The 24,625-nt window shown below is 41.7% G+C and overlaps 1 protein-coding gene across 1 annotated transcript; it reads left to right on the top strand.

Annotated features, from left to right (window-relative positions):
- Positions 1 to 328: 328 nt before the first annotated feature.
- Positions 329 to 667, top strand: LOC138873047 (uncharacterized). The gene has a single exon (XM_070151481.1). It carries the CDS (start codon positions 329 to 331, stop codon positions 665 to 667), a length of 339 nt encoding a protein of 112 aa, XP_070007582.1.
- The last annotated feature ends 23,958 nt before the right edge of the window (positions 668 to 24,625 follow it).

Raw genomic sequence — 24,625 nt, 5'->3', positions numbered from 1 at the left:
GGAAAAGATTCCCTACAACCCTCATTGCAAGTACGTTACTGTATCTGACAATTGGCTTTGCACTCACTGTAGGAACAAAGGGCACTTTAAATAAACTGTAAGGCCAGATTTCAGTTGCAGCAGAAAAACAAATCTTTTGCTGAAAAAATAACTACTGGTAGAGAACCTGGTCCCTCATATAAAAAACGCATGATGCCTGCATGGACCAAAAGATCTCTCATTCATCCCTTTCCTCATTATAAGGGACCCAAACTCGTTTGGGTTCCTAAGTCTAACTCTTAATTTTCTTGTGCAGGGAATAGTGAAAGGAAGCAGCCTATAGTGGTACATGAATAGTGGTTGCTCAAAGCATATGACTGGAAGTACAAACGATTTCCTTTCACTTAAGTCCCTGCAAGGAGGGAGTGTATCCTTTGGAAATGGAAAGAAAGGATACATTTTGGGAGTTGGAAGGATTGGGAAGTCTCTCTCACACTCAATTGAAAATATGCATTATGTGAACGAGTTGAAGTACATCTTGATAAGTGTTTCCCAGATAAGTGACAAGGGAAACAAGGTGGAATTTGTGTCAAAAATCTGTACATTCACAAATCTAGTGACTGGTGAGGTGGTGCTAGTAGCAAAAAGATACAAAAATATCTATGTTGCTAATTTTGAGTCTCTGTAGAATGGTGATCTCAGCTGTCTAAGTGCTGTAGATGATGATGTTGAACTATGGCACATGAGGTGAGTCATGCAAGCTTCACATTACTGAACAAGTTGGTTAGGAAGGACCTGGTTCGTGGTCTGCCCAAGTCAAGCTTCAAGGATCACAAAGTGTGTGACGCATGTGTAAAAGACAAGCAAGTTAGATCCTCATTTAAGCCCAAAAAGAAAGTTAGCACCTCAAGGCTACTTGATCTCCTTCACATGGATCTATGTGGACCTATGAGACTGCCAAGTAAAGGAGGAAAGAAGTACATCTTTGTGATAGTTGATGACTACTCCAGATTCACCTGGACTCTGTTTCTCAGGACCAAGGATGAAACCTTTGAAGTATTTGTTGCTTTTGTCAAGAAGATCAAAGTGAAGATGGGTAATAAGGTAGCCAGCATCAGATCTGATCATGGGATAGAGTTTGACAATGCCAAATATGATGAGTTCTGTACCGAAAATGGTATCACTCACAATTTCTCAGCACCAAGAACACGTCAACAAAATGGTGCCGTAGAGAGGAAGAATAGAACACTTGAAGACATGGCAAGAACAATGTTGATTGATAGTGGGATTGCAAAGAACTTCTGGGCAAAAGCTGTCAACAATGCCTGCTATTTGGTAAATAGGTGCATGATCATGTCTCTTCTAAACAAAACTCCATATGAACTGCTAAATGGAAGAAAGCCCAAGTTGACACATCTAAGGACTTTTGGGTGTAAATGCTTTGTTCACAACAATGCAAAGGAAGCTCTTGGAAAATTCGATGCCAAAAGTGATGACGGAATTTTTCTGAGATACTCATCTCAAAGCAAAGCTTACAAAGTGTACAACAAAAGAACTCAATGTGTTGAGGAAAGTATATATGTGATCTTTGATGAATTTCACCTCTCCTGTGAGAAAGACAGACATGTTGATCAAGATGGAGAACCCTTATCTATTCCAGGAGAAGTCTAATACATGGAAAATGGAAAAGCAGACATGATGAGTCATGTAAAGGAATCAAGTGAAGATGATGCAAGTGTACCTCCATCTGTTGAAGAGGAACCTGGTCTCATGATCGCACCAACTGAAGTTGAAAATAGAGTTGTTGATGCAGTCCAAGGTACTCCACTTGCTGAAGTAAGAAGCGCACAAGAACTTCAGTCTAACATATCTGGGTCCTCTACCAATGAGATTCAGGTACCAAATTGGAAGTACAAATCTCACATCCTCTTGATAACATAATCACTCCTCTTGACTCAAGAGTTCAAACCAGATCAAAAGCAAGAAACTCACTTGCCTTCTGTGCCTTTCTTTCCCAAATAGAGTCCACAAATATCAAAGAAGTGTTGAAAGATGCAGATTGGATCACAGCCATGCAAGAGGAGCTACATCTATTTAAAAGGAACAAGGTATGGCATTGGGTTCCTCAACCTATAGATCAAACTATCAACCGGGTGGGTATTCAGGAACAAACTTGATGAGTTTGGAAATACAACAAGAAACTAGGCAAGTCTTGTGGTTCAAGGCTATAATCAGGAAGAAGGGATCGATTATGATGAAACATTTGCTCCATAGTTCATACTGTTCCAAATGGATGTCAAAAGTGCATTTCTAAATGGCTATCTGAAAAAAGAAGTCTATGTCAAGCAGCCTCCTAGTTTTGAGTGTCACAAGCATCCTGAGCATGTGTTCAAACTGGACAAGGCATTGGTATGAAAGGCTGTCAAAATTCCTTCTAGAAAATGGCTTTACATGAGGGAAAATTGACAACACTCTTTTTCTAAAGAAACGAGGGAGGAACCTGCTCATTGTGCAGGTATATGTTGATGATGTCATCTTTGGAGCCATAACTGACTCTCTTTGTGAAGAATTTACAAAACTCATGGAGAGTTAATTCGAGATGAGTATGATGGGAGAACTGAATTTTTTCCTAGGACTTCAAGTGAAGCAATCTCAGAAGGGAACATTGATAAGTCAACAGAAGTACATCAAGGAACTGCTGAAAAGGTTTGATATGGAAGCATCAAAAGTCATCAACACTCCTATTGCCACAGCTACCCGTCTACACATGGATGAACCTGGTTCCCCTGTAAATCAGACCATGTATAGAGGGATCATAGGGTCACTCCTGTATCTCACTGCAAGAAGACCAGACATTGTTTTCAGCATGGGTTTTTGTGCAAGATTTCAATCCAATCCAAAGGAATCTGATCTGAAGGTTGCCAAGAGAATATTGAGATATCTCAAGGGAACGCAGGGCCTTGTTCTCTACTATCCCTTAGGTGATAGCTTTAATATTATTGGGTACGCTGATTATGCAAGATATCTGGTGGACAGGAAAAGCACGTCAGGTATCGCACATTTCCTGGGCTCTTGCTTAATCTCATGGGGTACAAGGAAGTAGAACTCAGTGGCACTCTCAACTGCAGATGCGGAATATGTAGTAGTTGCCTCTTGCTGTGCTCAGGTTCTGTGGATCAAGCAACAGCTGGAAGACTTTGGAGTGTTCTCAGACTGTGTGCCTCTCTTATATGATAATACAAGTGCACTCAACATAGCAAAAAATCTAGTTCAACGTAAGAGGACCAGGCACATTGATGTATGTCATCACTTCCTCAGAGATAATGTTGAAAAAGGGCTTATATGCATGAAATTCTGTAGCACTGAAGATCAAATTGGAGACATATTAACCAAAGCCCTGAGCAGAGAACACTTTGAGAAAAATCGTCTGGCACTAGGGTTGATAAAACCCAATTGAGAACCTGGTCCCTCAATGATTGGCTATGAAAGAAATGTTCTGGTAAAATTAGCTAAAAAAAGTATTTTCTAGCAAAGTCTAACTCATCTCTATACCATTACAGGTAGACACGCTTGATGATTACAGAAAAAATAAGCAGTTGAGGCCATACACGCTGGTAAAAGGGGCAAAGCTTACAGATGCAAGATTAGTCAAAGAACTTGGTTCTCCTGACACATGTTAGTAGTTTCTATGTTCTCTCCTGCACAATTTTGAATGGCTAAAAAAAGTGCCACGTCATCAGTATGCTAGTTACTTTTTTTCTTTGCGTGTTTTGAACCTACACGTCTCACCCATTGAAGATCGGCCCACCTCCCAAAACTGCCGCTCTTTCTTAATTGTTCCCTCATCCATCCTAAATATATCTATCACTATCACAACTCCTCCCATCAAATTTCAAAAATGCCATTCTTCTGCCTCTCTTTAAACTGCCAAATCCCTTCTCTTCTTCTCACCATCGCTGAAAATCAAACAACCTCAAGTGTTCCAAGCGACATCCCCATTGAATCCTCACCTGTTGAAACACCGATATTAGACTTCTCACCCCAAACTACTGCTAGCCAAAACCCTAGGACAGAGTCACCCCCGCATTCCGTCTTCTCTCGTACCCACTCGAGTTCTGGTTCTCATAGGAGTCGCAAAATCTCAACTCCCAAGAGATTTGTAGCCCAGAGCCCTTCTTCTACTTTACCTGAAAAAGGGGATGAATAGAGTATTGATGACAAAGAAGAAAATGGGGAAACTTCAAGTTCACTTCTGAAAAAGGGGTCAAAGGTAGATCAAACTAATATTTCCGAGAAGGTTGACTCAACAAAGACTGCTCCTGATCTTGTGTCCATATGTACCAACCTTTTCTCTACTATGCTTTCCATGGATGTCCAAGAAAAAGAGGCAATAGAGAACATGTTGTCCATAGCTAATGAAGGGGTTGTTATAGAACGAGGTGATGATGGTTTTGAGATTCAGGGGGAAGAATCTAAGACTGTGAAAGAGGGTAGAGAGCTTGTGCCTGTTGAGCAATCGGCACAGGACAATACTACTGGGCACCAAATGAGGGACTTGATCCCTCCTAGGAGGATCTAACTCAGGGGTCCTCTCAAGAGCTCCAGGTCAGTGTTAGCCATGCTCCCTCTCCTTATTTAGATACTGAGCCTCTAAGTGTGGTTGTGCCTGAAATAAGACCTGTGTCTGAAAAACAAAAGGAGGATAGTGAAGGGGATTCTGATGATTTACCAATTGCTAGTTTGCCTAGGCGTAAATCAGTTGTTAGTGAAGATCCAACTCCTAAGTGACCCACAACAAGGTTGCAAAAGAAGGAGGCTCTTGAGTCTACGCTTAAGAACAGTAAAGCTAAGTCAAGGAAAAGAAAATTAATGAAAGATGGCAAAGTTTTGAATGAAAAGATAGGGCTTCTTGTGAATGTGGATGAGGAAGAAGCTGAGGAGCCTAGTTCTTTGACTAGAAAGTAACCACAGAAGCATGGTCTCTCGAAGCCAAAAGGGGGATCTTCGATATCTACTAAAGGACTGACTAAGCCTGATGATGTTGTTGCTAGTAAGAATGTGTTGGAAGAATCGGGTGAAAGATCTGTGAAGTCTAATGAAAAAGGGAAGAGTGTTCACAAGTCTGCTAAGAGAAAAGCTGATACTGATGAGGAACTTGGTTCCTCAAAGAAGGCCAGAGTTGGTGATCCAGAGAGTGTAGGGAAAGAGAGTTTGAGAAGTCAAAAGGTGCTTCGGGGTCGTACATTTGCCCTTAGAGGAGGCTGGTATGAGACAATTGGTTGAGATCTGTGAGTTCCAACAGTGGACACACTTATTCACAAGTAATGTTGCTAGGGTGCATGAGGAGGAAGTTCAAAGTTTCTATGCCGACTTGTTCAAGATTGAGGATGATCACATTTGTGTCTTGGTAAATGGAGTTGACATAGTAATGGACTATGCCTTGTTGGGGTCTATTCTTGGTGTGCCCGTTAAAGGGCTGTCTAGTGTTCAGGGAGCCTGTACTCAAAACTTCAGAAATGTCATCTTGAAGGACAGAGCAGTTTAGTAGGGGGAACGGGTTCAAAAGAAGGCCCTACTTCCTATATACCAATTGCTATTTGAAATGGTCAACAAAGTATTTCTGCCTCGAGCTGAGAGAAGATCTATCACTTATTGTGCAGACCTGTTCCTCATGGAAGCATAGGACAACTTCACTGCCATCAATTTGCAAGGGATCATGATAGAGCGCATGAATAAAGTGGCAGATTTTAAAGATGGTAATCATGGGCTGCCATATGGGTTCCTTCTCACTAAGGTTTTTGAGCACTTCAAGGTTCCTCTTGGACCAGCTAAAGTGGGCACCAAGAAGTAAACTTATTCAAGCGACTCTTGAAGAATGTGAATTATTGAGAAAGTTGGAGGGGTTGGAAGCACTTCTACCATATCTCAGTTGATAAATGCTCAAAATAGTGCTACTACTGAGATAAGGCAATTGAAAGCAATGAATGTTATCCTTGATACTCAGTTAAGTCAGCTACAAGAGGCACCTAGTTCCAGCAGCTCTCAAAGTGAAGAGGTTGCTCGCCTGACAAAGGAGAACGCTGAGCTCAAGAAACAAGTGGAGGACCTGAAAGAGAGACTGCTCAATGAGCAAATGTCAGCAAATGCTCGAATCGATTTAATCCTCAACACTCTTGCCTCTGCCTCCAAGCCCTCTCCCTCTAGTGCTCCCTAAGTACTGTCCCTTCAGTGTCAAGTCTATAAATCTTGTTTGTGGTCCAGTCCCTCAGATGATATTTTGTGGTATTCTTGTGATTGTTCTAAATTGTGGATGTGGTAGTAAAATTGACTTTGCTCCTGCTGTAAATTCCAAATTATGTTAATGCAAGCTTTTCCCTTTTTGTTATTTATACCTTGCTTTTATGCTTTGTTTTTAGTCATGATTGTGTGCACATAAGTGGCATGAGTTAACTTAAAGCTAGACTTCTTTATTGATTAGAAGTCTATTACTGATTTTATGATGCCAAAGGGGGAAGAATAATTGCATAATTGTGTAATGTAACGTACACTGATTAAGGGGGAATGCAGAGATTAAGGGGGAAACTTAAGGTCTTTCTGGTTCGCTTCTGGGATTTTCAATTATGAGTTTATCATCAAAAAGGGGAAAATTGATAGTTTTCAAGTATCCTATTTTTGATGATCTAACAAATTTATTATCAAGAACTAGAAAAGGAACCTGTTACACATTCTCAAGACCTTAAGATCACAAGGCTCTAGCTTGAGATATGGTTCAAATCTCCAGATTTGAAGGAACAACTGAGGGAACAGATCTCTACCAGCTCCCGAAGCAACTGTACAGGCACATTGCAGCAGTCATCTTTCTGTGAAAAACTTTTTATCTATCTTGCTTACATCATTGTAAGTGATGTCACACATGTATTATTAACATCAAGGAAGGTAAAACAAAGTCACTTGAACTTTTAGATAATTTCACTCAAGCTCTCTCACATGATCATCCAGCAAGAAATTCTCAAGTGTATCAAGAACAAAGAACAACACTACTATGGACCAGTTCCCCACAACAAGTCATCGTATGTAATTGAGTTGTAACTTTGTAATAGTTCTTCAATTGTAATTCTTACTTAGCTTGTTTAGAAGTATTCTGTGGGAAACACTTTGTAAATCTTAAACCTTCATGTTTAAGTCGTGGCTAGAGTTAGTAGAGTTGTAAAGTCTTTGTAATAGAGTTATTACAAAGTGACTTGTAATAGAGTATTACTAATTAGTGAGGGATTAAGAGGTTAATTCCTAAGTTGCATAGGTTGTATCTAAAAGTTGCTCAGTAGTGAAATTCAAATCCTACAAGGATAGGTCATGATTTTTAATCCCGTTGAGTTGAAAATTTTCCACGTAAAATTCCTCTTGTCATTTACTTACAGTTGTGTGCGTGTGTTTTAGTAGAACCGACTATAGATTTTGGTGGACCCTAATATTCTATCAATAACAGTGACTGTGAACCATTTGACGATGCACTTTATGTTAATACTTACAAAGAGAGCCTTGTTTTATTTGACAAACGGACAGATTATTTTGGTGGAGACACTTGTGGAGAGTCATCTGAATTATGCAAGAAGGAGCTGAAAGGTGGGAGGAAGAAGTTCTTAAAGGGAAAAACTAAAAGAAGATTCCAGATTGTATCTTCCTTCCGTAGATTGATGTACATGTCAAGAATGAAAGCGAAGAGCCTACTTTATCTAAAAGGCTAGTTTTACAAGACAAAAGACCTTCCTAGCCTACTTTATCAAAAAGGCTAGTTTTATTATAGCTCCTAGCTATGTTCTATTTGAATCTATAGCATGCGTTGTCTTGAGTTTTTTGCTAAATGCACAATAAATAAAATAGCTGAGTTGATTTTTGAGTTGACACACTTTATATGAGAAAAATGCAAACCTCCTAAAGAAGTTTTTTTTATAAAGCTCACTAACATTTAGGTTCTAATTAGCCACAATTTCATGACTTTTTAATAACATAATATAATTTATGGTAACATGTTTTGTTGCTTTAACTTAGCCTTTAGCAGCAACATTTTTTCTTGTCGCATATACTTTTCGTATAAGAGTTTGACGCAACGACATGCAACAATATTTGTTGCAAAAAGTACTTTTGGCAATGACATTCAACATATAGCAACAAAAAATATTATTGGCAAAGGGCTTTACTCTGGCGTAATTTCTCAACCTCCACACCTTTATATCTAGGGTAATGTCCTTCGTAAGCTAGAGTATCACCATGTCTTGCCTAATCACCTCCTTCCTATTTTCTTCGGCCTAACTCTACCTCTTCTTGGCACCTTCAAGACCAGCATCTCTACCTTCCTATAGGTAGGGGTAAGGTCTGCCTACACACCACCTCTCCAGACGCCACTTGTGGGATTACACTGGGTTTTTTTTTGTTGTTGTTGTTGTTGTTGTTGTATGGTGTCCGGGTCAGCTTGCGCACACCTCAACACATTAGGCGTTTGGATATAAAAATTGTAATTTTTGAAAAAAAGTACTCCCTCTGTTTCAATTTATGTGAACCTGTTTGATTGTGCACAGGGTTTAAGAAAAAATGAAGACTTTTGGAATTTGTGGTCCTAGACAAATCAAAAAGGGGTAAAGAGTGTTTGTGTGGTTATAAAAACTTACAATTCTACCTTACATTTAGGGTAGAATTGTAAGTTTAAGCTAAATTGTTACCAAATTTAGAAAGGGGTCATTGTTTTTGGAACGGACCAAAAAGGAATAGGTTCACATAAACCAGAACAGAAGGAGTAGTATTTAAAGTTAAGTTAAAAAATGGTGTTTGGAATTTGAAATTATATTTGGACATGCATTTCACTTGAATAAATATTGCAGTTTTGTGAGTGGAGAAAATGGGTTTTCTAAAAATTTTGAAAAAGTAGTCAAAATTACTTTTTGGTTTTAAAAATATTCATTTTTGAAAATTTCCAAAAACTTACAAAATTTTATGGACAAACACATTTTTGAAAATTTCTTTTGGAAAAAAGAAACTTTTTTATGGACAAAAAGTACAAACGGGGCTTCCACGAGGTGCATGTTATCTCCCACTAGCACAGCTACTAAGTGACTATGTCCACTAATATTTTTTAGATAGATGGAAAAAAATCACCTAATATTTTGCTTATCTTCTTTAACATACTACAGCTTGTTCCTGTTTAAAAATTTTATAAATTTCTTGCAACGTGAGTTTTGCAGGTTTTAGGTTGACATTGGGTATCAACTTTAATTTATTGAACGGTCATAGTTTCTTGAAGGATTCAGGAGTGTTTAGCAATTTATAGAGGTTGGAAATCTAATGTCTTTACTGTACGGGTCCAAATTTGAACAACCATGACCGTTGATGGGTACGACAAATGACGAGATCCTTGTAGCTCGACATCTTACAGAGGACGACCTTCAGGCGAACAAGAGACTGTACGACCCTGGCAGTAGTGCAGGCCCATTAAGAGACATTAGGAATATTCTTTCGAATATGGTATAACTTGTCTTTTAGAGCTCAGAAGGGTTTGGTTCCTTATATATAGAGCGTAAAACAACCTTGTAAACTCTCTGGGAATTTTTTCCTAACCGATAACACTTGTTGTAACACTTGTTTACAAAAACGATTGATAGGATTATTGTTTAAGGTTTGGTCTTGAGGAGATAAAGAATCCTTATTATCCGTGTTCTCCTTGTCTATCTTTTGCTCTAGCGATTATTATACTTAACTAAGATTTACCCCCTCATTTTTTTGGATTGATTTACTAAAAAAGGTTCCGATATCTTTTGAGTCAAATAATTTGGTGCGGTCTGTGAGGATTTCTATAGCTGAGATCTTAGTTTCATTTAGATTTTTGAAAGAAATAATCACCTCCTCTTAGCCCCACAAAGGCCAACAATGGCAGGAAAGGGAGAAGCAAGGCAAAAGGAAATAGTAGGTGTCATGAACAACCTCCTGAGTTCCCTCAATGAAGCCGGTGGGGAAGACAACAAAAATGCAACGCCAAGTGCCACACCTGAGGGAGAGATTGACCCCTCCCGCACGAGGGCGTAACTGTCTCGTGCGAGAGGGAAACCGCAACATCCGCAGCAGGAGAAGCACCACCGACCGTGAAACCGCAGCTATCGCTGACGAGCCAGAAACTCCACGAACAGGTAATACTCACACTGTCATTGATGCAGGCAACAATGCATTTGCAGCCATCTTTAAGAGAATGGAAAAGATGGAAAATGAGAACAAAACACTCCATGACCAGATGAAAGAGCATCAGGAAAGGGTTAATAAAATACCGGGCGCTCTGAAGTTGCTAGCAAAACGCGATGTGGGCCGATTGGTCGAACAGTCATACAGCGAGGGGGCAGCTCCCCACTCTATTCCGAAAACCTTCAAAATGCCGCTATATTTGAAAATATATGATGGCACCACGGACCCGGAGGACCACTTAATCCATTACGTTACTGCAGTAAAAGGTAACGATCTATCGAAAGAACAGGTGCCATCAGTGCTACTAAAAAAGTTCGGCGAAACTTTGACAGGAGGAGCGTTGACATGGTAACTTCCAGCACAATCGATATCAACATTCGAACAAAATGGCAGATAAGTTCGTCACCGCTCCCGCGAGAGCGAAAAAGGAAGAGGCCAGGGTAAATGACATCTTCGTCGTCAGGTAGACTATAGGCGAAGGACTTTGGGATTTCCTAGCCTGATTCAATAGGGTAAGAATGAGCCTACCAAACATGTCAGAAGGGATGGTGGTAGTAGCCTTCCAAAATGGGTTAAACAGAAACGGGTCAAAAGCAACCAAAAAGCTGCTAAGTAGACTCATGAAGTACCCCCCACCACGTGGGAAGCGATCCATAATGCCTATTGCGCCGAATTAAGGGCAGACGAGGATGACCTGAACGGCCCGATCCAGTGACTAACATCGGTCCAAACCGAAACAAGGAGAGATCGCCACAACGATGGTCGAATGGACCAACTATCCCATTTCAATCGAGAAAGGAACCAGCCCTACATCCGAACATCCAACCCACCTCCTCCACAACATGCAGATGCCGCGCCTCAACATACCGCACCACCCCGAAATGAAAGAGGTATGCCTCCAGTATTATCTGCTCATAACTTTTGTGTTTCTCCTTCAAAAATAGTGTATGTGATAACTAGGGATTATGATGCATTTTACACTCCTTCTGTAACACAAGTTGTGCTTGATTGCAGGTTTGATCAACAAGGTGACAAGGTGTCAAAAACCAGCTCAAAAAGGAGTGAAACTTGCACAAGTACCAAGACAAGACCAAGCTTAGTCAAACAGGGACAGTGCGGCCGCACACAATTCTGTGTGGTCCGCAAAGATGAAGTTCAGAGAGTATGTTTTTGAGGCCACCAGGAAATGCGGCCGCAAAGGGCTTTGTGCAGTCCGTATTGGGTCCATTGCGGCTGCACTCGATTTCGTACGGTCTGCATTGCCCAAGATCAGAGAGTTGCTAGATTGGAGGATGAAGCCCAATGCGGTCCGCGGTCCATTTTGTGCGGACCGCAATAGAAGCCATCGCGGCCGTACTCGACTTTGTGTGGTCCACAAAGCCCAAGTTCAGAGAGCAGATTAATCAAGCCAAGAGCCTTAGTGCGGCCGCACTCGATTTTGTGCGGTCCGCACTAGCCCCGCGGGGGTATTTTTGTCCAGAATTTTCAGCTTAGTATAAATAGTTTCTTTTCCCATTTTTAGGTCATCAGATAGATTTTGGGACAGAGCTGCGCTCCTCACTTCTTCTCTTTTACCATTTTGAGTAATTTTAGCTTAGTTTCAACATTGAATCTTCATGTTTTATTTAGTAATTAATTACTATGGGCTTATCTTCATCTATTTCTCTATTTTCTTCTCCAATTATGAGTACCCATTAGCTAGGTTGTGGCTCAACCCTAGTGTGGGTAATTGATGGGTCTTGTATTTTGATGCATGATTGTCTATGGGTGTTTGATATTTGCACTACTTTAGGGTTTTAATATTGAATTAGTGGTTGCAAACACTAGTTTATGCCTACTAGACATTGGCTCTTCTTGAGAAAGAGAGCCTAAGTCCGTGAAATTAGTCCAACAAGGAATTGGGGCGTATTCAAGAGATTGATAGCCCCAATTAAAGGGTTAAACCTAGAGATAGTAATACCCGAGTTGAACCTTGATTGCTTGCACAAATTTGCATACCCAATTGGTCTTGAGAAAGTCAATTCGGGCAAAATCACTTGAACTACCGAGAGGTATAGAGTGAGTAAAATCGTGCAATGGTTATATCATACTCCCCAAATATGACAATCTAGCTTTAGACTCAAGAATTCATCAATTGACCACCTAGGAGAACGTCACTACCCTAGTGCATTTTATCTATTTGATCAACTCTCAATAGTTTAATCTTAGCTTTACTTAGCCTAATTTAGCACTGTAGTATTATAAAATTAGAATTAATATCAAAACCAAAAATGTTCAGAAGTGCAATTAGGAACAAATACACAACTTCACTTTAGATAGAAACTCAACTCCAATATCTAGCTCCCTGTGGAAATCGATCCCAACCTTCTCGGGTAAAAGCTGCTTCGACCTCTCTTGCTACTCAATAATAGCATAGGGTAGGCCTTGATCACTTTTTGGCGCCGTTGCCGGGGAGCTAACGATTTTGGTTATCTATCTAAATAGTTTTGTGTATTATTCTTCTTTCCTTTTCCGATACTAATTTGTGTGTGTCACAACTTCAGGTACAAAATGGCAACAAACTTAAGCAACACACCTCTTGGAGATCTTCCGCCAAGGGAGGAAGTAGATGATAATGTTGAAGATGAGGTCCCTATTGTGCCTCAAGGACATAGGAGAGGCCGCCAGGCCAATGATAATATTCCAGACCCTCTCCCGCCACCTCCAAGAGTGGCTCCTCGAGTGCTTCCAAACCAAGGCTATGCAAGTGCAACTGTCCCGCCTCCGATTCGGGCGGGCAATTTTCAAATTACCAATGTGATGCTGACATTGTTGGAGCAGCGTGGGTATTTCACGAGCGCTGCCAATCAAAATGCTTACAAACATCTCAAGGGGTTCGTGGATACCTGTTGGGGGAGCAAGCAAACTAATGTGTCCGAGGATGCACTTCAGTTGAGACTCTTCCCATTCTCACTTAGAGGGAAGGCATTGGATTAGCTTGAGCGACTTCCCAACCATTCCATCACTACTTGGGATGAGTTGGCGGACAAGTTCATTGCACAATTTTTCTCACCGGGGCATATGGCAGCATTAAGAGATGAGATCTTAGCTTTCAAGTAGGAGCCCACTGAACCTTTGCATGAGATTTAGGAGCACTATAGAACAATGGTAAAGGAATGCCCCAACAATGATATGACTGAGGCGATGATCCAACAGACTTTCTACTGGGGCATTAAAACAATAAACCAATGCATAGTGAACCAACTTGCTGGGGGCAACTTCATGAAACTGTCTTATGATGAGGCTTGTGACATTCTTGACGAGATGGCTGACACTTCTTCTACTTGGCAAAGTAGAGCCAATGTACCCCAGGGTTACCCCACGGTCACTCATTTGCACAATGAGTTACATGATCATGGGCAGGCTATAACTGAGTTGACAACTACAATGAACCAACTAGCAAAGGCACAGTTACAACAAGTTCAAAATCCTCGCCAAGTAAATGCTATGGAGGGTGTCAACATGTGATAACAACACGATAGGGGATTCAAGAAGTACTAGAGAAAATAAAAAAAAAACATGCGGAAGCTAAAAGAAAATAAAGAAACGAAAAAGACAAAAATTGAAGATAGATTGAATAAAAGAAAGAATTTCTTGAATTCAAGAAGTCTATTCTTGAAGTTGAATCCTAGCAACAACAATTAGCTAACGAAAAACTAATCGCCTTTGGTAGAGAATTAAAAAAAAGAGATAGATTGTGAAACCCGACCCTTTAGAATAACAAGAACAACAATAAGCCTAAACTTATCACCTTCCTTGAATACCTATAAGTGATCTAAGATTTTAAAAATGGTGAAATCCGACCCTTTAGAATAACAACAACAACAATAAGCCTAAACTTATCACCTTCCTTGAATACCTAGAAGTGATCTAAGATTTTAAAAATGGTGAAATCCGACCCTTTAGAATAACAACAACAACAACAATAAGCCTAAACTTATCACCTTTCTTGAATACCTAGAAGTGATCTAAGATTTCAAAAATGGTTTAATCTTACCACCTTAAGTTGATTCTTGAAGGTTGAAGAATAAATCCAAGAGCAACCACACACAAGGGTGCAAGAAAATTTCTCACATTTCTTTATTGATATTGTCCATCATAATATTCCCTAAAAATAAAGAAGACACCCCTTTATATAGAGAGGGAGTCACTTAACTCTACCAAAACAAAGAAAGAAAGTCCTAACTACTTTGGACAAAAAGTCCTAATTACTTTGGACAAAATGTCCAACTATCTTAGGATATGATCTTGAAAGTCCAAAACCAATCTTGGAAATCTTAGAAATCTTTGAAAAAGAAATAAAGTCCTTCTACTTTGGACAAACTGTCCAACTACCTTAGGATATGATCTTGAAAGTCAAAAATCAATCTTTAACTTGGAAATCTTGAAAATCTTGAAGGAAATTTGCAGGCAACTTGGTACCAACTTGTACTCAACTTCTAGCACGACTATTGTACCCTTCTTTGACATCACGTAAGTCCTTTTTATGTTATAAAATTGTGACTTCATGTAAGACTTATTAGGCTGCAAGTTTGGACACATTTTAGGTGCCAAAATTGTCCAAAAATGGGCTGATTAGGACCTTCTTCAAAGGATGTCTCTTGGAATCCAATACTCCTCTTCTTGGACATAAATTTGGGCCATAAAACAATTGTAATACCTAGCCAATTTATATCCTTTATCCTTGAGCTCTTTCTCCCAATTAACAACTTCTTTATTTGCACTTGAAGTCTAATGACCTTGTTTTTGCAACTCTTTAGCTTGACATCTTGTTAAAGGCCCTCTTTGAGATTACAAAGTTTCATCCTTGTCCTTGAGTAGAGTTGAGCTTCCTAGGATGCTATCAACATGCTAGTCAACAAAAGAAGACATTGAGGTCAACAAAGCCAAGGGAATTCAGAGCAATTTAACAATGATTGTGGTGGATTCCAAGATGGTAGTTATGATGGGAAAAATGAAGAGGTACAATACGTGAACAATTATCAAAGCCAAAGGGTTAATTCTTCCAACCAACAACAATAGAGGCCCCAAGGCAATTGGGGCAATCAATAACAAGGCAATGGTAATTGGGGGAACAACAACCAAAACTCCAACTGGGGCAATCAGAACAATCAAGGTAATTGGAATGGGAACAACAATAATTGGGGTGGTAACAACAATCAAGGTGGGTGGAATAATGGCAACCAAGGAAATCGGGGGCAAGGCTTTCAAAGGCCCCCAATGTACCAACAACCGAACAATCCGCCCCCAATTCCGTCCCAAGGTCCTAGTTCTTCTAACCCTGACATGGGGATAATTGAAATGATGTTTGAATAGATGATGAAGAAGAGTGCGGATTCCGATGCTCAGTTATCTTCCCACAATACTTCAATTAGAAATTTGGAGGTTCAATTAGGCCAAATCTCACAGTCCTTGAATACTTTCCCTAAGGTTGCTCTACCAAGTGATACGGTAGTATACCCGAAGGGTGAGAACAATCATGTTATGGCGGTAACAATAAGGAGTGGACGAGGCGGTGATGTGAATGCCTCCAAACAAAAGAAAATTTTGAGTGACGAAGTTGAGTTGCAAGAAGATGAAGTTCCTTTGGTGGTTGAAAATGTGATTGATGAGAATGTGAATGAAGAAGTGAGGATTGATATTCAATATGCCGAGGTGGAAGCTCAAAATGCCTTGAACCCGTCTAGGGAACACGTAATAGACATGCCGGAGCCGGTTGTGCCAAAAGCTAAGGCTCCTTTGCCAAGGCCACCTCCACCTTATCCTCAAAGGCTTGCGAAGCAGAAAAATGAGAATCTGTTTAAAAAGTTCATTGATATGATGAAGAGCTTAGCCAATAATGTTCCCTTAGTGGAGGCTCTTGAACAAATGCAGGCTCTGCTAAATTCATGAAGGACTTGGTGACAAAGAAATGATCCATGGATTGTGAAACTATAAAGATGACCCACCAAGTTAGTGCAATAGTGCATTCAATGGCCCCGAAGCTTGAAGATCCCGGTGCTTTCACCATTCCTTGCACCATTGGGAGTGCGGACTTTGCTAAGGTTCTATGTGATTTGGGGGCAAGTATCAACTTGATGCCCTACTCAGTTTTCAAGACTTTGGGTATTGCGCAACCGAGGCCGACTTCCATGAGATTGCAAATGGCGAATAGAACGATGAAGAGACCATTGGGTATTATTGATGATGTGCTTGTCCGGGTGGACAAATTTATCTTACTAGCTGATTTTGTGATCTTGGATTGTGAGGTGGATTATGAAGTTCCAATCATATTGGGGAGACCTTTCCTTGCTACTGGGAAGGCCTTAGTGGATGTGGAAGCAGGGGAACTCACCTTCCGGGTGGGTGATGAAAAGGTGGTCTTTCATGTGTGCAAGTCAATGAAGCAGACCAACAGTTCCGAGGTGTGCTCTTTTGTGGACCTTGTCACGGCAGTGATAGTTGATGATACCAGTGCAATGATCAATGTGAAGGACCCTCTAGAGGCCGTATTGTTGAATCTTGATGTCAATGATGACGAGGGCCGAGTGGAGTGTGTGAATGCTTTACATGGGATGGGCTCTTACTCTTATGAGCCTATAAAACTATCTTTGGACCTTGAGAATCGGAAAACTCCACCAACAAAACCTTCAATTGAGGAGTCTTCGGTGTTGGAGTTGAAGTCGTTGCCTCCACACCTCAGGTATGAGTTCTTAGGCCCTAGTTCTACTTTGCCAGTTATTCTTTCCTCTTGTCTTACTAAGATGCAGGTTGATGCCACATTGGCAGTGCTTCAAAAGTGGAAAAAGGCAATTGGATGGACTCTAGCTGATATCCGGGGGATAAGCCCCGCATTCTGTATGCACAAGATTATTCTGGAAGATGATGCAAAGCCCTCCTTGGAACATCAAAGGAGGTTGAACGAGGTAATGCAAGAAGTTCTGAAAAAGGAGGTGATCAAGTGGTTGGATGTCTGGGTCGTGTACCCCATCTCTGATAGCTCGTGGACTTCGCCGGTGTAATGTGTATCGAAGAAGGGTGGCATGACCGTGGTTGCAAATTCACAAAATAAGTTGATTCCTACCAGAACCGTCACCGGTTGGAGGGTATGCATGGACTACCGCAAGTTGAATAAAGTGACCCTCAAGGATCACTTTCCATTGCCTTTTCTTGACCAGATGTTAGACCGACTTGCTGGGCGTGCCTTCTACTATTTCTTGGATGGGTATTCTGTGTACAACCAAATCTTGATTGCTTCGGAAAATCAGGAGAAGACCACATTCACTTGTCCATATAGCACCTTTGCTTTTTCTCGGATGCCTTTTGGGTTGTGTAATGCACCGGCTACCTTTTAGCGGTGCATGATGGCCATTTTCACCGATATGGTGGAAGATATTTTGGAGGTATTCATTGACGAATTCAGTGTTGTGGGTGATTCATTTGATGAGTGTTAGAAAAATCTTGATAGAGTTTTGGCCCGTTGTGAAGAAACTAATTTTGTTCTTAATTGGGAGAAATGCCACTTCATGGTGTAAGAGGGCATAGTTCTTGGGCATAAAATTTCAAAGCACGGTATTGAGGTAAATAAAGCAAAAATTGATGTGATTTCAAGGCTCCCTCCCCCTACCTCTGTCAAGGGAGTTAGAAGTTTTCTTGGGCATGTAGGGTTCTACCAGAGATTTATCAAAGACTTTTCGAAGGTAGTAAACCCCTTGTGCAAGCTATTGGAAAAGGATGCCAAGTTTGTGTTCGATAAGAGATGTATGAAAGCCTTTGAACTTCTCAAGCATAAGTTGACCACCACTCCTATCATTACCGCACCTTATTGGAGCTTGCCCTTTGAGCTCATGTGTGATGCAAGCGATGTTGCGGTTGGGGCGGTTTTGGGTCAAAGAGTGAACAAGATGTTTCATCCGGTGTACTATGCGAGCAAGACAATGAATGGCACTCAAGTGAACTACACGGTGACAGAGAAAGAACTTTTGGCTATTGTGTTCGCAATGGAGTAATTTCGGTTGTATCGTATGGGTGCCAAGGTCCATACTGATCATGCCGCACTCCGGTACTTGATGACGAAGAAGGATTCCAAAGCTAGACTGATGCGATGGGTCTTGTTACTTCAAGATTGGAGATTGTGGACCGGAAGGGTAGTGAAAACCAATTGGCGGACCACTTGTCCCGCTTGGAGGAGGAGGGGAGGCCTCATGATGGCCTAGAGATCAATGACTCATTTTTCGACGAACAACACCTTTCGGTGTCGGTGAATGGTATGCCATGGTTTGCGGACGTTGCTAATTTCCTTGTGACTGGTATAATCCGGTGTGAGCTCTCTTCTAACCAAAGAAAGAAGCTCAAACGGGATAGTTTGGATTTCTATTGGGATGAGCCGTACTTGATCAAGATTTGCATGGATGGTGTGATCCGAAGGTGTGTCCCAGAGATAGAGCAATTGAATAACTTGGAGGCTTGGTCATTCCTCCCCTATGGTGGCCATCATGGCGGGCCGACGATGGCCTCCAAAGTTCTTGGTTGTGGGTTTTATTGGCCAACTTTGTATAAAGATGCAAGTGAAGTTGTGAAGAGGTGTGACGAACGTCACAGAGCGGGCGGAATTTCGAAGAAAGATGAGATGCCTCTCAATACCATTCTTGAGGTTGATATTTTTGATGTATGGGGCATTGATTTTATGGGCCTGTTTGTTAGCTCATGTGGTAACACATACATTCTTATGGTGGTGGACTATGTTTCAAAGTAGGTTGAAGCCATGGCTTTACCCAATAATGAGGCCTGGAGTGTTGTTGCATTTCTCAAGAAGAGCGTTTTTACAAGGTTTGGCACTCCTCGTGCAATCATAAGTGATGGGGGATCTCATTTTTGCAATAGAGCTTTTGACACTTTGCTTGCAAAGTATGGTGTCAACCACAAAGTTTCTACTCCCTATCATCCTCAAGCAAGTGGCCAAGTTGATATCTCAACAGGGAAATCAAGAGCATATTGTCAAAGACGGTCAATGCAAATAGGACCGATTGGTCAAAGAAGTTGGATGATGCTCTATGGGCTTATAGGACTGCTTACAAGACTCTGATTGGTATGTCTCCGTATCGGTTGGTGTTGGAGAAAGCTTGCCATCTACCGGTTGAGTTAGAGCACAAGGCCATGTGGGCTTTGAGGAATTAAATCTTGAATGAGATGTGGCAGCAAATCTTCGTGTGGAGTAGCTTAATGAACTTGATGAATTCCGATTCCATGCCTACTCCAGTTCGTCCTTGTACAAGGACAAGATGAAGTACCTTCATGATAAATATGCTCGTGGCAAGGAGTTCAAAGTGGGTGAATTGGTTCTCTTGTTCAACTCTCGGTTACGTCTATTTCTGGGAAAGTTTAAGTCAAAATGGAGTGGACCTTTTGAAGTGGTGTTTGTGACCCCGTTTGGTGCACTTGATTTGAAGAACAAACATGGGGAAGTTTTCAGAGTGAATGGGCACAGGGTCAAGCACTACTTGGGAAAAATTGATGACAGCCACATGGTGGCACTTCTTCATCTCAAATGATTTGATGGTAACCTGTAACGTGCCATGAAGTTAAATCAGGCGCTTCTTGGGAGGCAACTCATGTGTTTTTCTTCTTGTTTTTCTTTGATTTTCATTGTAGTGTAGGATTTATTTTTGGACTAACTGGTTGTGAGATGTTGTAGATGTAGTGCTGGAAAAAGTTGGAAAATGACCACTGTCTGAAGTTGTCAATGCGGACCGCACTCATTTTGTGCGGCCGCAAAGAACCTTGTGCGGGGGTAAGAAATCAATGCTGACCGCACTGATGATTTGACAAAAGTGGGGGTTCTCTAAAGTTTACCACCGCGACCGATTTGCATTTTGTGCGGTCCGCGGTGGTCCACTGCGGCCGCATCTCATTTTGTGCAGTCCGCAGTTGTCAATTTGTCAGTGACTTGTGGTTTCGAGTACCGCGGACCGCGGTGCTGTTTTGTGCAGTCTGCGGTGGGTAGGTAAGCTTGGCCCCAGGACCTTTTTCTATATATAGGACCTGAGGCCCTCCTTTTGAACTTTTCGATCCCTTTATTCTTATAGCATAAAAAAATCACTGTTCATCTCTCCGCATCTACTTCTAGTGCTTTAATCCCTTTTCAATTGTTTAATTTTATTATTTTCGGTTAATTTTTGTTTCCCTTGTTTCTTCTTCTTTCCCTACCCATTTTTCTTTCAATATTGTAGCTTAGGTTAGTTAATTTTTGTTTAAAGTAGGTTTAGGTAGTTAAAACACTGAACCAACACTTAGGGACTCATCAATAGGTGTAAAATTGGACTAAAGTTGAACAAATCATGAACCCTAGGTTGGTGTGTTGGGCATTTAGTTCGGACCGCGGTGGATTTCGTGCGGTTCGCGGTGCCCCTATGCGGACCGCAATGGTGAAAGTCCTGAATGCTGACATTTGAGGACCGCGGCCGCATTGCATTTTGCGCGGTCCGCAGTGCCTCAATGCGGACCACATTGGCATTTTGTGCAATCCGCGATGCATAGTTTCAGAGAGTGGGTAGTCTGAACCCCACCTCTGTGCGGACCATTGCGGGCCGCACTGCATTTTTTGCGGTCCGCATTCTGCAATTTCCATACTTTTTGCAATATTTTTTCTGCAACTATGAACTTCATTGTTTTGCTGGATAATAACAAAGTCTAAATGAATGTTGTTTGCAGACAATGGTGAGATCAAAAGGAAAAGGTGGTAAACAAACAGGAAGAGGAGAGTCCTCCCGGGGTGGGAAACAAAAGATGATAAATAATTAAAGCTACAGATAGGGCCATTGACCAGTGGGGGAGTGAGTATGAGCCCTCTCGGGATATATCATCAGACTCCGTGCCCGAGTACATTCCTGACTGGCCGAAGAGAAACAAGTTGAGAGATACACCACCACCTTGCCCCGGTGCCCAAGCTTCAGTGCACGTATCTTCTGAGTCGTCTGAGGGCTCAGCTGCTGGTAGTGGAAATGATTACTCCACCTCTCCTACAGCTTCATTATCCGGAGAGGATGCAGTAGCAGAAGAAGGGAAAGAAGCAGAAGGGGTGAGCCCTAAGTTGGTGGGGTAGAGCGGACTTGGAACCTGGAGGCATAGGAGGACCGGTTCATCAGTGAGATTGCCTACCACAAATTTAAAGAGTGGTGGCCAGAAAAGAGGTTAATACTTTAGAGAAAAATTATCACCTTGGATCTTTTGCCTCACAATCCCAATGTGCTGAGGCAATTCAAAGAAAGATCTGGATGTGACTACTTCATAGGGCAGGTGGATGACGCCAATGAGCACTTGGTGAAAGAATTCTACACCAATGTGGCCCACATCAAAAAGGGTACCACGGTCACAAAAGTGTGGAATCTGAAAGTGAAGTTTGATGGCAAGACCGTCAATGACTATTTGGGCATCACGGAGGAGGATGAGTCCCTGTACTTGGATAAAATGAAGTTGGGTGAAGAAGCTCGTCTGTGGTTGGCGGAGTACTTGGCAATCCCAGGTACCACCCCTGAGTGGTTGACTGCGGGGGTGAAGATATTGAGGAGGACATTGAACTTCGAGGCGAAGGGGTGGGAGACATTTGTGTGCAGCAGGCTAGATCCTACCACCCATGACAACTCACTCCCAATTCACCGGGCAATCTTATTAGCATCCATCATGGCGGGGTACCCGATAAATGTCGGGAATGTGATGTCCCGGGTCATTACACGGGTAGTGAATGAGGGTGATAGGTCTTAACCATTCCCCAACTTCCTAACCATGTACCTGAAGGACCAAAATGTGGAGAAGCGCAAATTTGACGTGAAAGTGAAGGCAAAGGTACCTTTCTCGTGGTATAGCTTACAGGGTGATGAAAACCCTAAGGGCAAGCACTTCAAGGGGAAATCCACTACTTCAACTGGCCAGTCTGAAGAGCCAATAATGATAGTAACTACTCCACAGCCTCCCTCCACTTCAACAGACCAGGCCCCAGGCCCGTCCACTTCAGAAGATCCAGAGATACCCTCCACCATTGCCTATCGATTGACTGCTCACCGTTTGAGACAGGCCCTCAGCAGCATCAACAATTGGATGCAAACAGCTACTTCTAAGTTGTAAGTATTATCTACTAATGTGGCAGCTCAGTCAGCACCTCCTCCTCCACAGGTCCCATAGTCCATGGAGGACACCCTCAAGGATCTTCTGGACAACCAGAAGAAGATCCTTGAGAACCAGAAATTGCTCACGGATGCTATTGATTCACACGGAAAGGCTCTCAAGGAGCTTGCTAGGGAGGCTAAGAATATGAGGAAGACTCGGGCTTCCAAAGAGTCCGTGAAGGAGTTACGGATCGAGGTGGAGAGATTGAAGGCAGATCACCTACCTTTGGATTTGCTACTACATGACCCTGTGCCACCAGTCCATCCCCAGCCATAGCAGTCTGAGAGGCCTCCTAAGAGGAAGAGGGTGATCCCCTAGTCCGATGATGCAGTTATCCAGTTAGCGGACCCACCAGAGACTTCCTCCAGTCAGCCACAGGATGCAGCCCAAGAGCCTGTCCAGGTCTAGGTCCCAGTAGCCGAGCCACAGGTCACAAGGAGCTAGTCTCATGTTCTCGAGCATACAGAGGACCCAGGGACCACTCAGGATCCCATGCTGACGGACGGCCCATAAGGAGTTTCTGTATCCTCTTTCCTCTAGTTTTGGTGCTTATTTTGCTTAGTTGGCATTGAGGACAATGCCAGCTTTCATTTGAGGGGGTAGACCCTACTTGGATTTGGATGACTGTATATATGAATGATTTCTTTCTTTCTTTTTTTATCTTTGGTATGTATATAATTTCAGCATTTCATTATATTTTTCGCACTTTTTACCTTGGGTATATATATGAAAGTTATGTTCCATTGTATATATTCATCTCCCCTATTGTATATTCGATTAAATCCCCTCTTGTACATATTCATTTTACTTTCCGCATTTTGCCTTTTCTTAGCTTCTTATTTTATGTTTGTAGCTTCTTGTTTTGAGCTTTTGCAATAAGCCTTTGGTTTTCTTAATGCCACGGTTCTTTCCAAAGGTGGAATTTGTGTGAACCGGGTGGCTCTTCCCGATGATGGATGGCATGACAACCTTCTTAAAGGTTTGAGTCTGTTTTTCTTTTCTTTTTTTTCTTGCTTTTTAGTAGTTAGTGGTAAGGGTACCTCAAGAAAAGCTTCACTTGGGCCTAGCACCTTTGCCTTTGATCCTATGGTCAAGAACAAATCGTTGTGTATAGCATGGTGAAAGTTTTGACCTTGAGACTCTTGTGTTGGTCGATAATCATCAAGTGATTTTTTGGGACCATTGTGTGCTCAAATCTTATCTAAGGTTATTGTGGGCCCCCGACTCTGTGTCTTTAGCGATTCCATAGCTTGTGTGGTGAGAAATTGCATTCCAAGTCCAAGTCCCGAGCCATTGTTCTAGAACTTGCCCGGAATGTTTGTCGAGGTGAAATCCTAAGTGTAATTTGACTTGAGACATGATTATAGGCTCTCCTTGATCCAAATGATAGCTTGAACACTTCCATAGCCTACCAATGATAAATCCCTAGTCAACCCTTTTGAGCCTTAGACCTTTTTCCTTCAAGAACCATGATACAAGTCTTTACCCGTTTTAAAAGATACCCTCTTTTGGCACCTGATCTTCCCTTAGAACATGACAAAAGTATAAGTTTGGGGGGGTGGGAGATGAGGATTGCAACAAAGTGGTAAAAAGGTACAAAATGAAGAAAAGGAAAGGCAATGAAAAAGAAAGAAAAGCAAAAATACAAAAAGAATGTTCAATGTAGAAATGAGTGAAGGGATTCAATAAAAGCAAAGAATGAAAGGTGTGGAAAGTTGAGAAAGGAGAAAAGATTTTAAATGAACAAGAAAGAGTGACAGTGTGTCTCTCTAACCCCTTAGAAAGAAGTGAAATGACTCAAAAAGTTAAGTGAATGTGTGCCAAAATGAAGCAAAAAAAGTGCTAAAGGGAAGATGTAACCTACTTAGACTTATCTTTTAAGGCTGACGAGATCAATATAAATGGTAGACCTAGATCATGGACAACCAGCAATAAAATATGACGGCATGAACATACATAGCAGGGGATGACCAGACAATCAAGAAACTACATATAAGGTATGAGCTACCACGCTACTATGAAAGACTATACAACAAAAACTAGCCGACAAGGCATACCAAACTATACATGAGCCGACACCTATCTATGAGCCTCTAAAAGAACATAAGTGTTGCAACATAGCCGGAACAGGGCCCCGACATACCCATAATGTCTATAACAAAAATTGCATACCAAGACCAAGGCAAGTCCGGAGAAGGGATCTCGCCAATCACCGCTGAACTGGACAGTCTACTGTGGTGGG

Source organism: Nicotiana sylvestris, chromosome 7, assembly GCF_000393655.2.
Source record: "Nicotiana sylvestris chromosome 7, ASM39365v2, whole genome shotgun sequence".
Lineage (NCBI taxonomy): Eukaryota > Viridiplantae > Streptophyta > Magnoliopsida > Solanales > Solanaceae > Nicotiana > Nicotiana sylvestris.
Note: the sequence above shows the minus strand (reverse complement) of the source record. Positions and strands in the feature narration are given on the sequence as shown.

Bases quoted from the DNA above. Each gene is read 5' to 3' on its own strand.
- LOC138873047 (XM_070151481.1), top strand. From the start codon at position 329: ATGAATAGTGGTTGCTCAAAGCATATGACTGGAAGTACAAACGATTTC.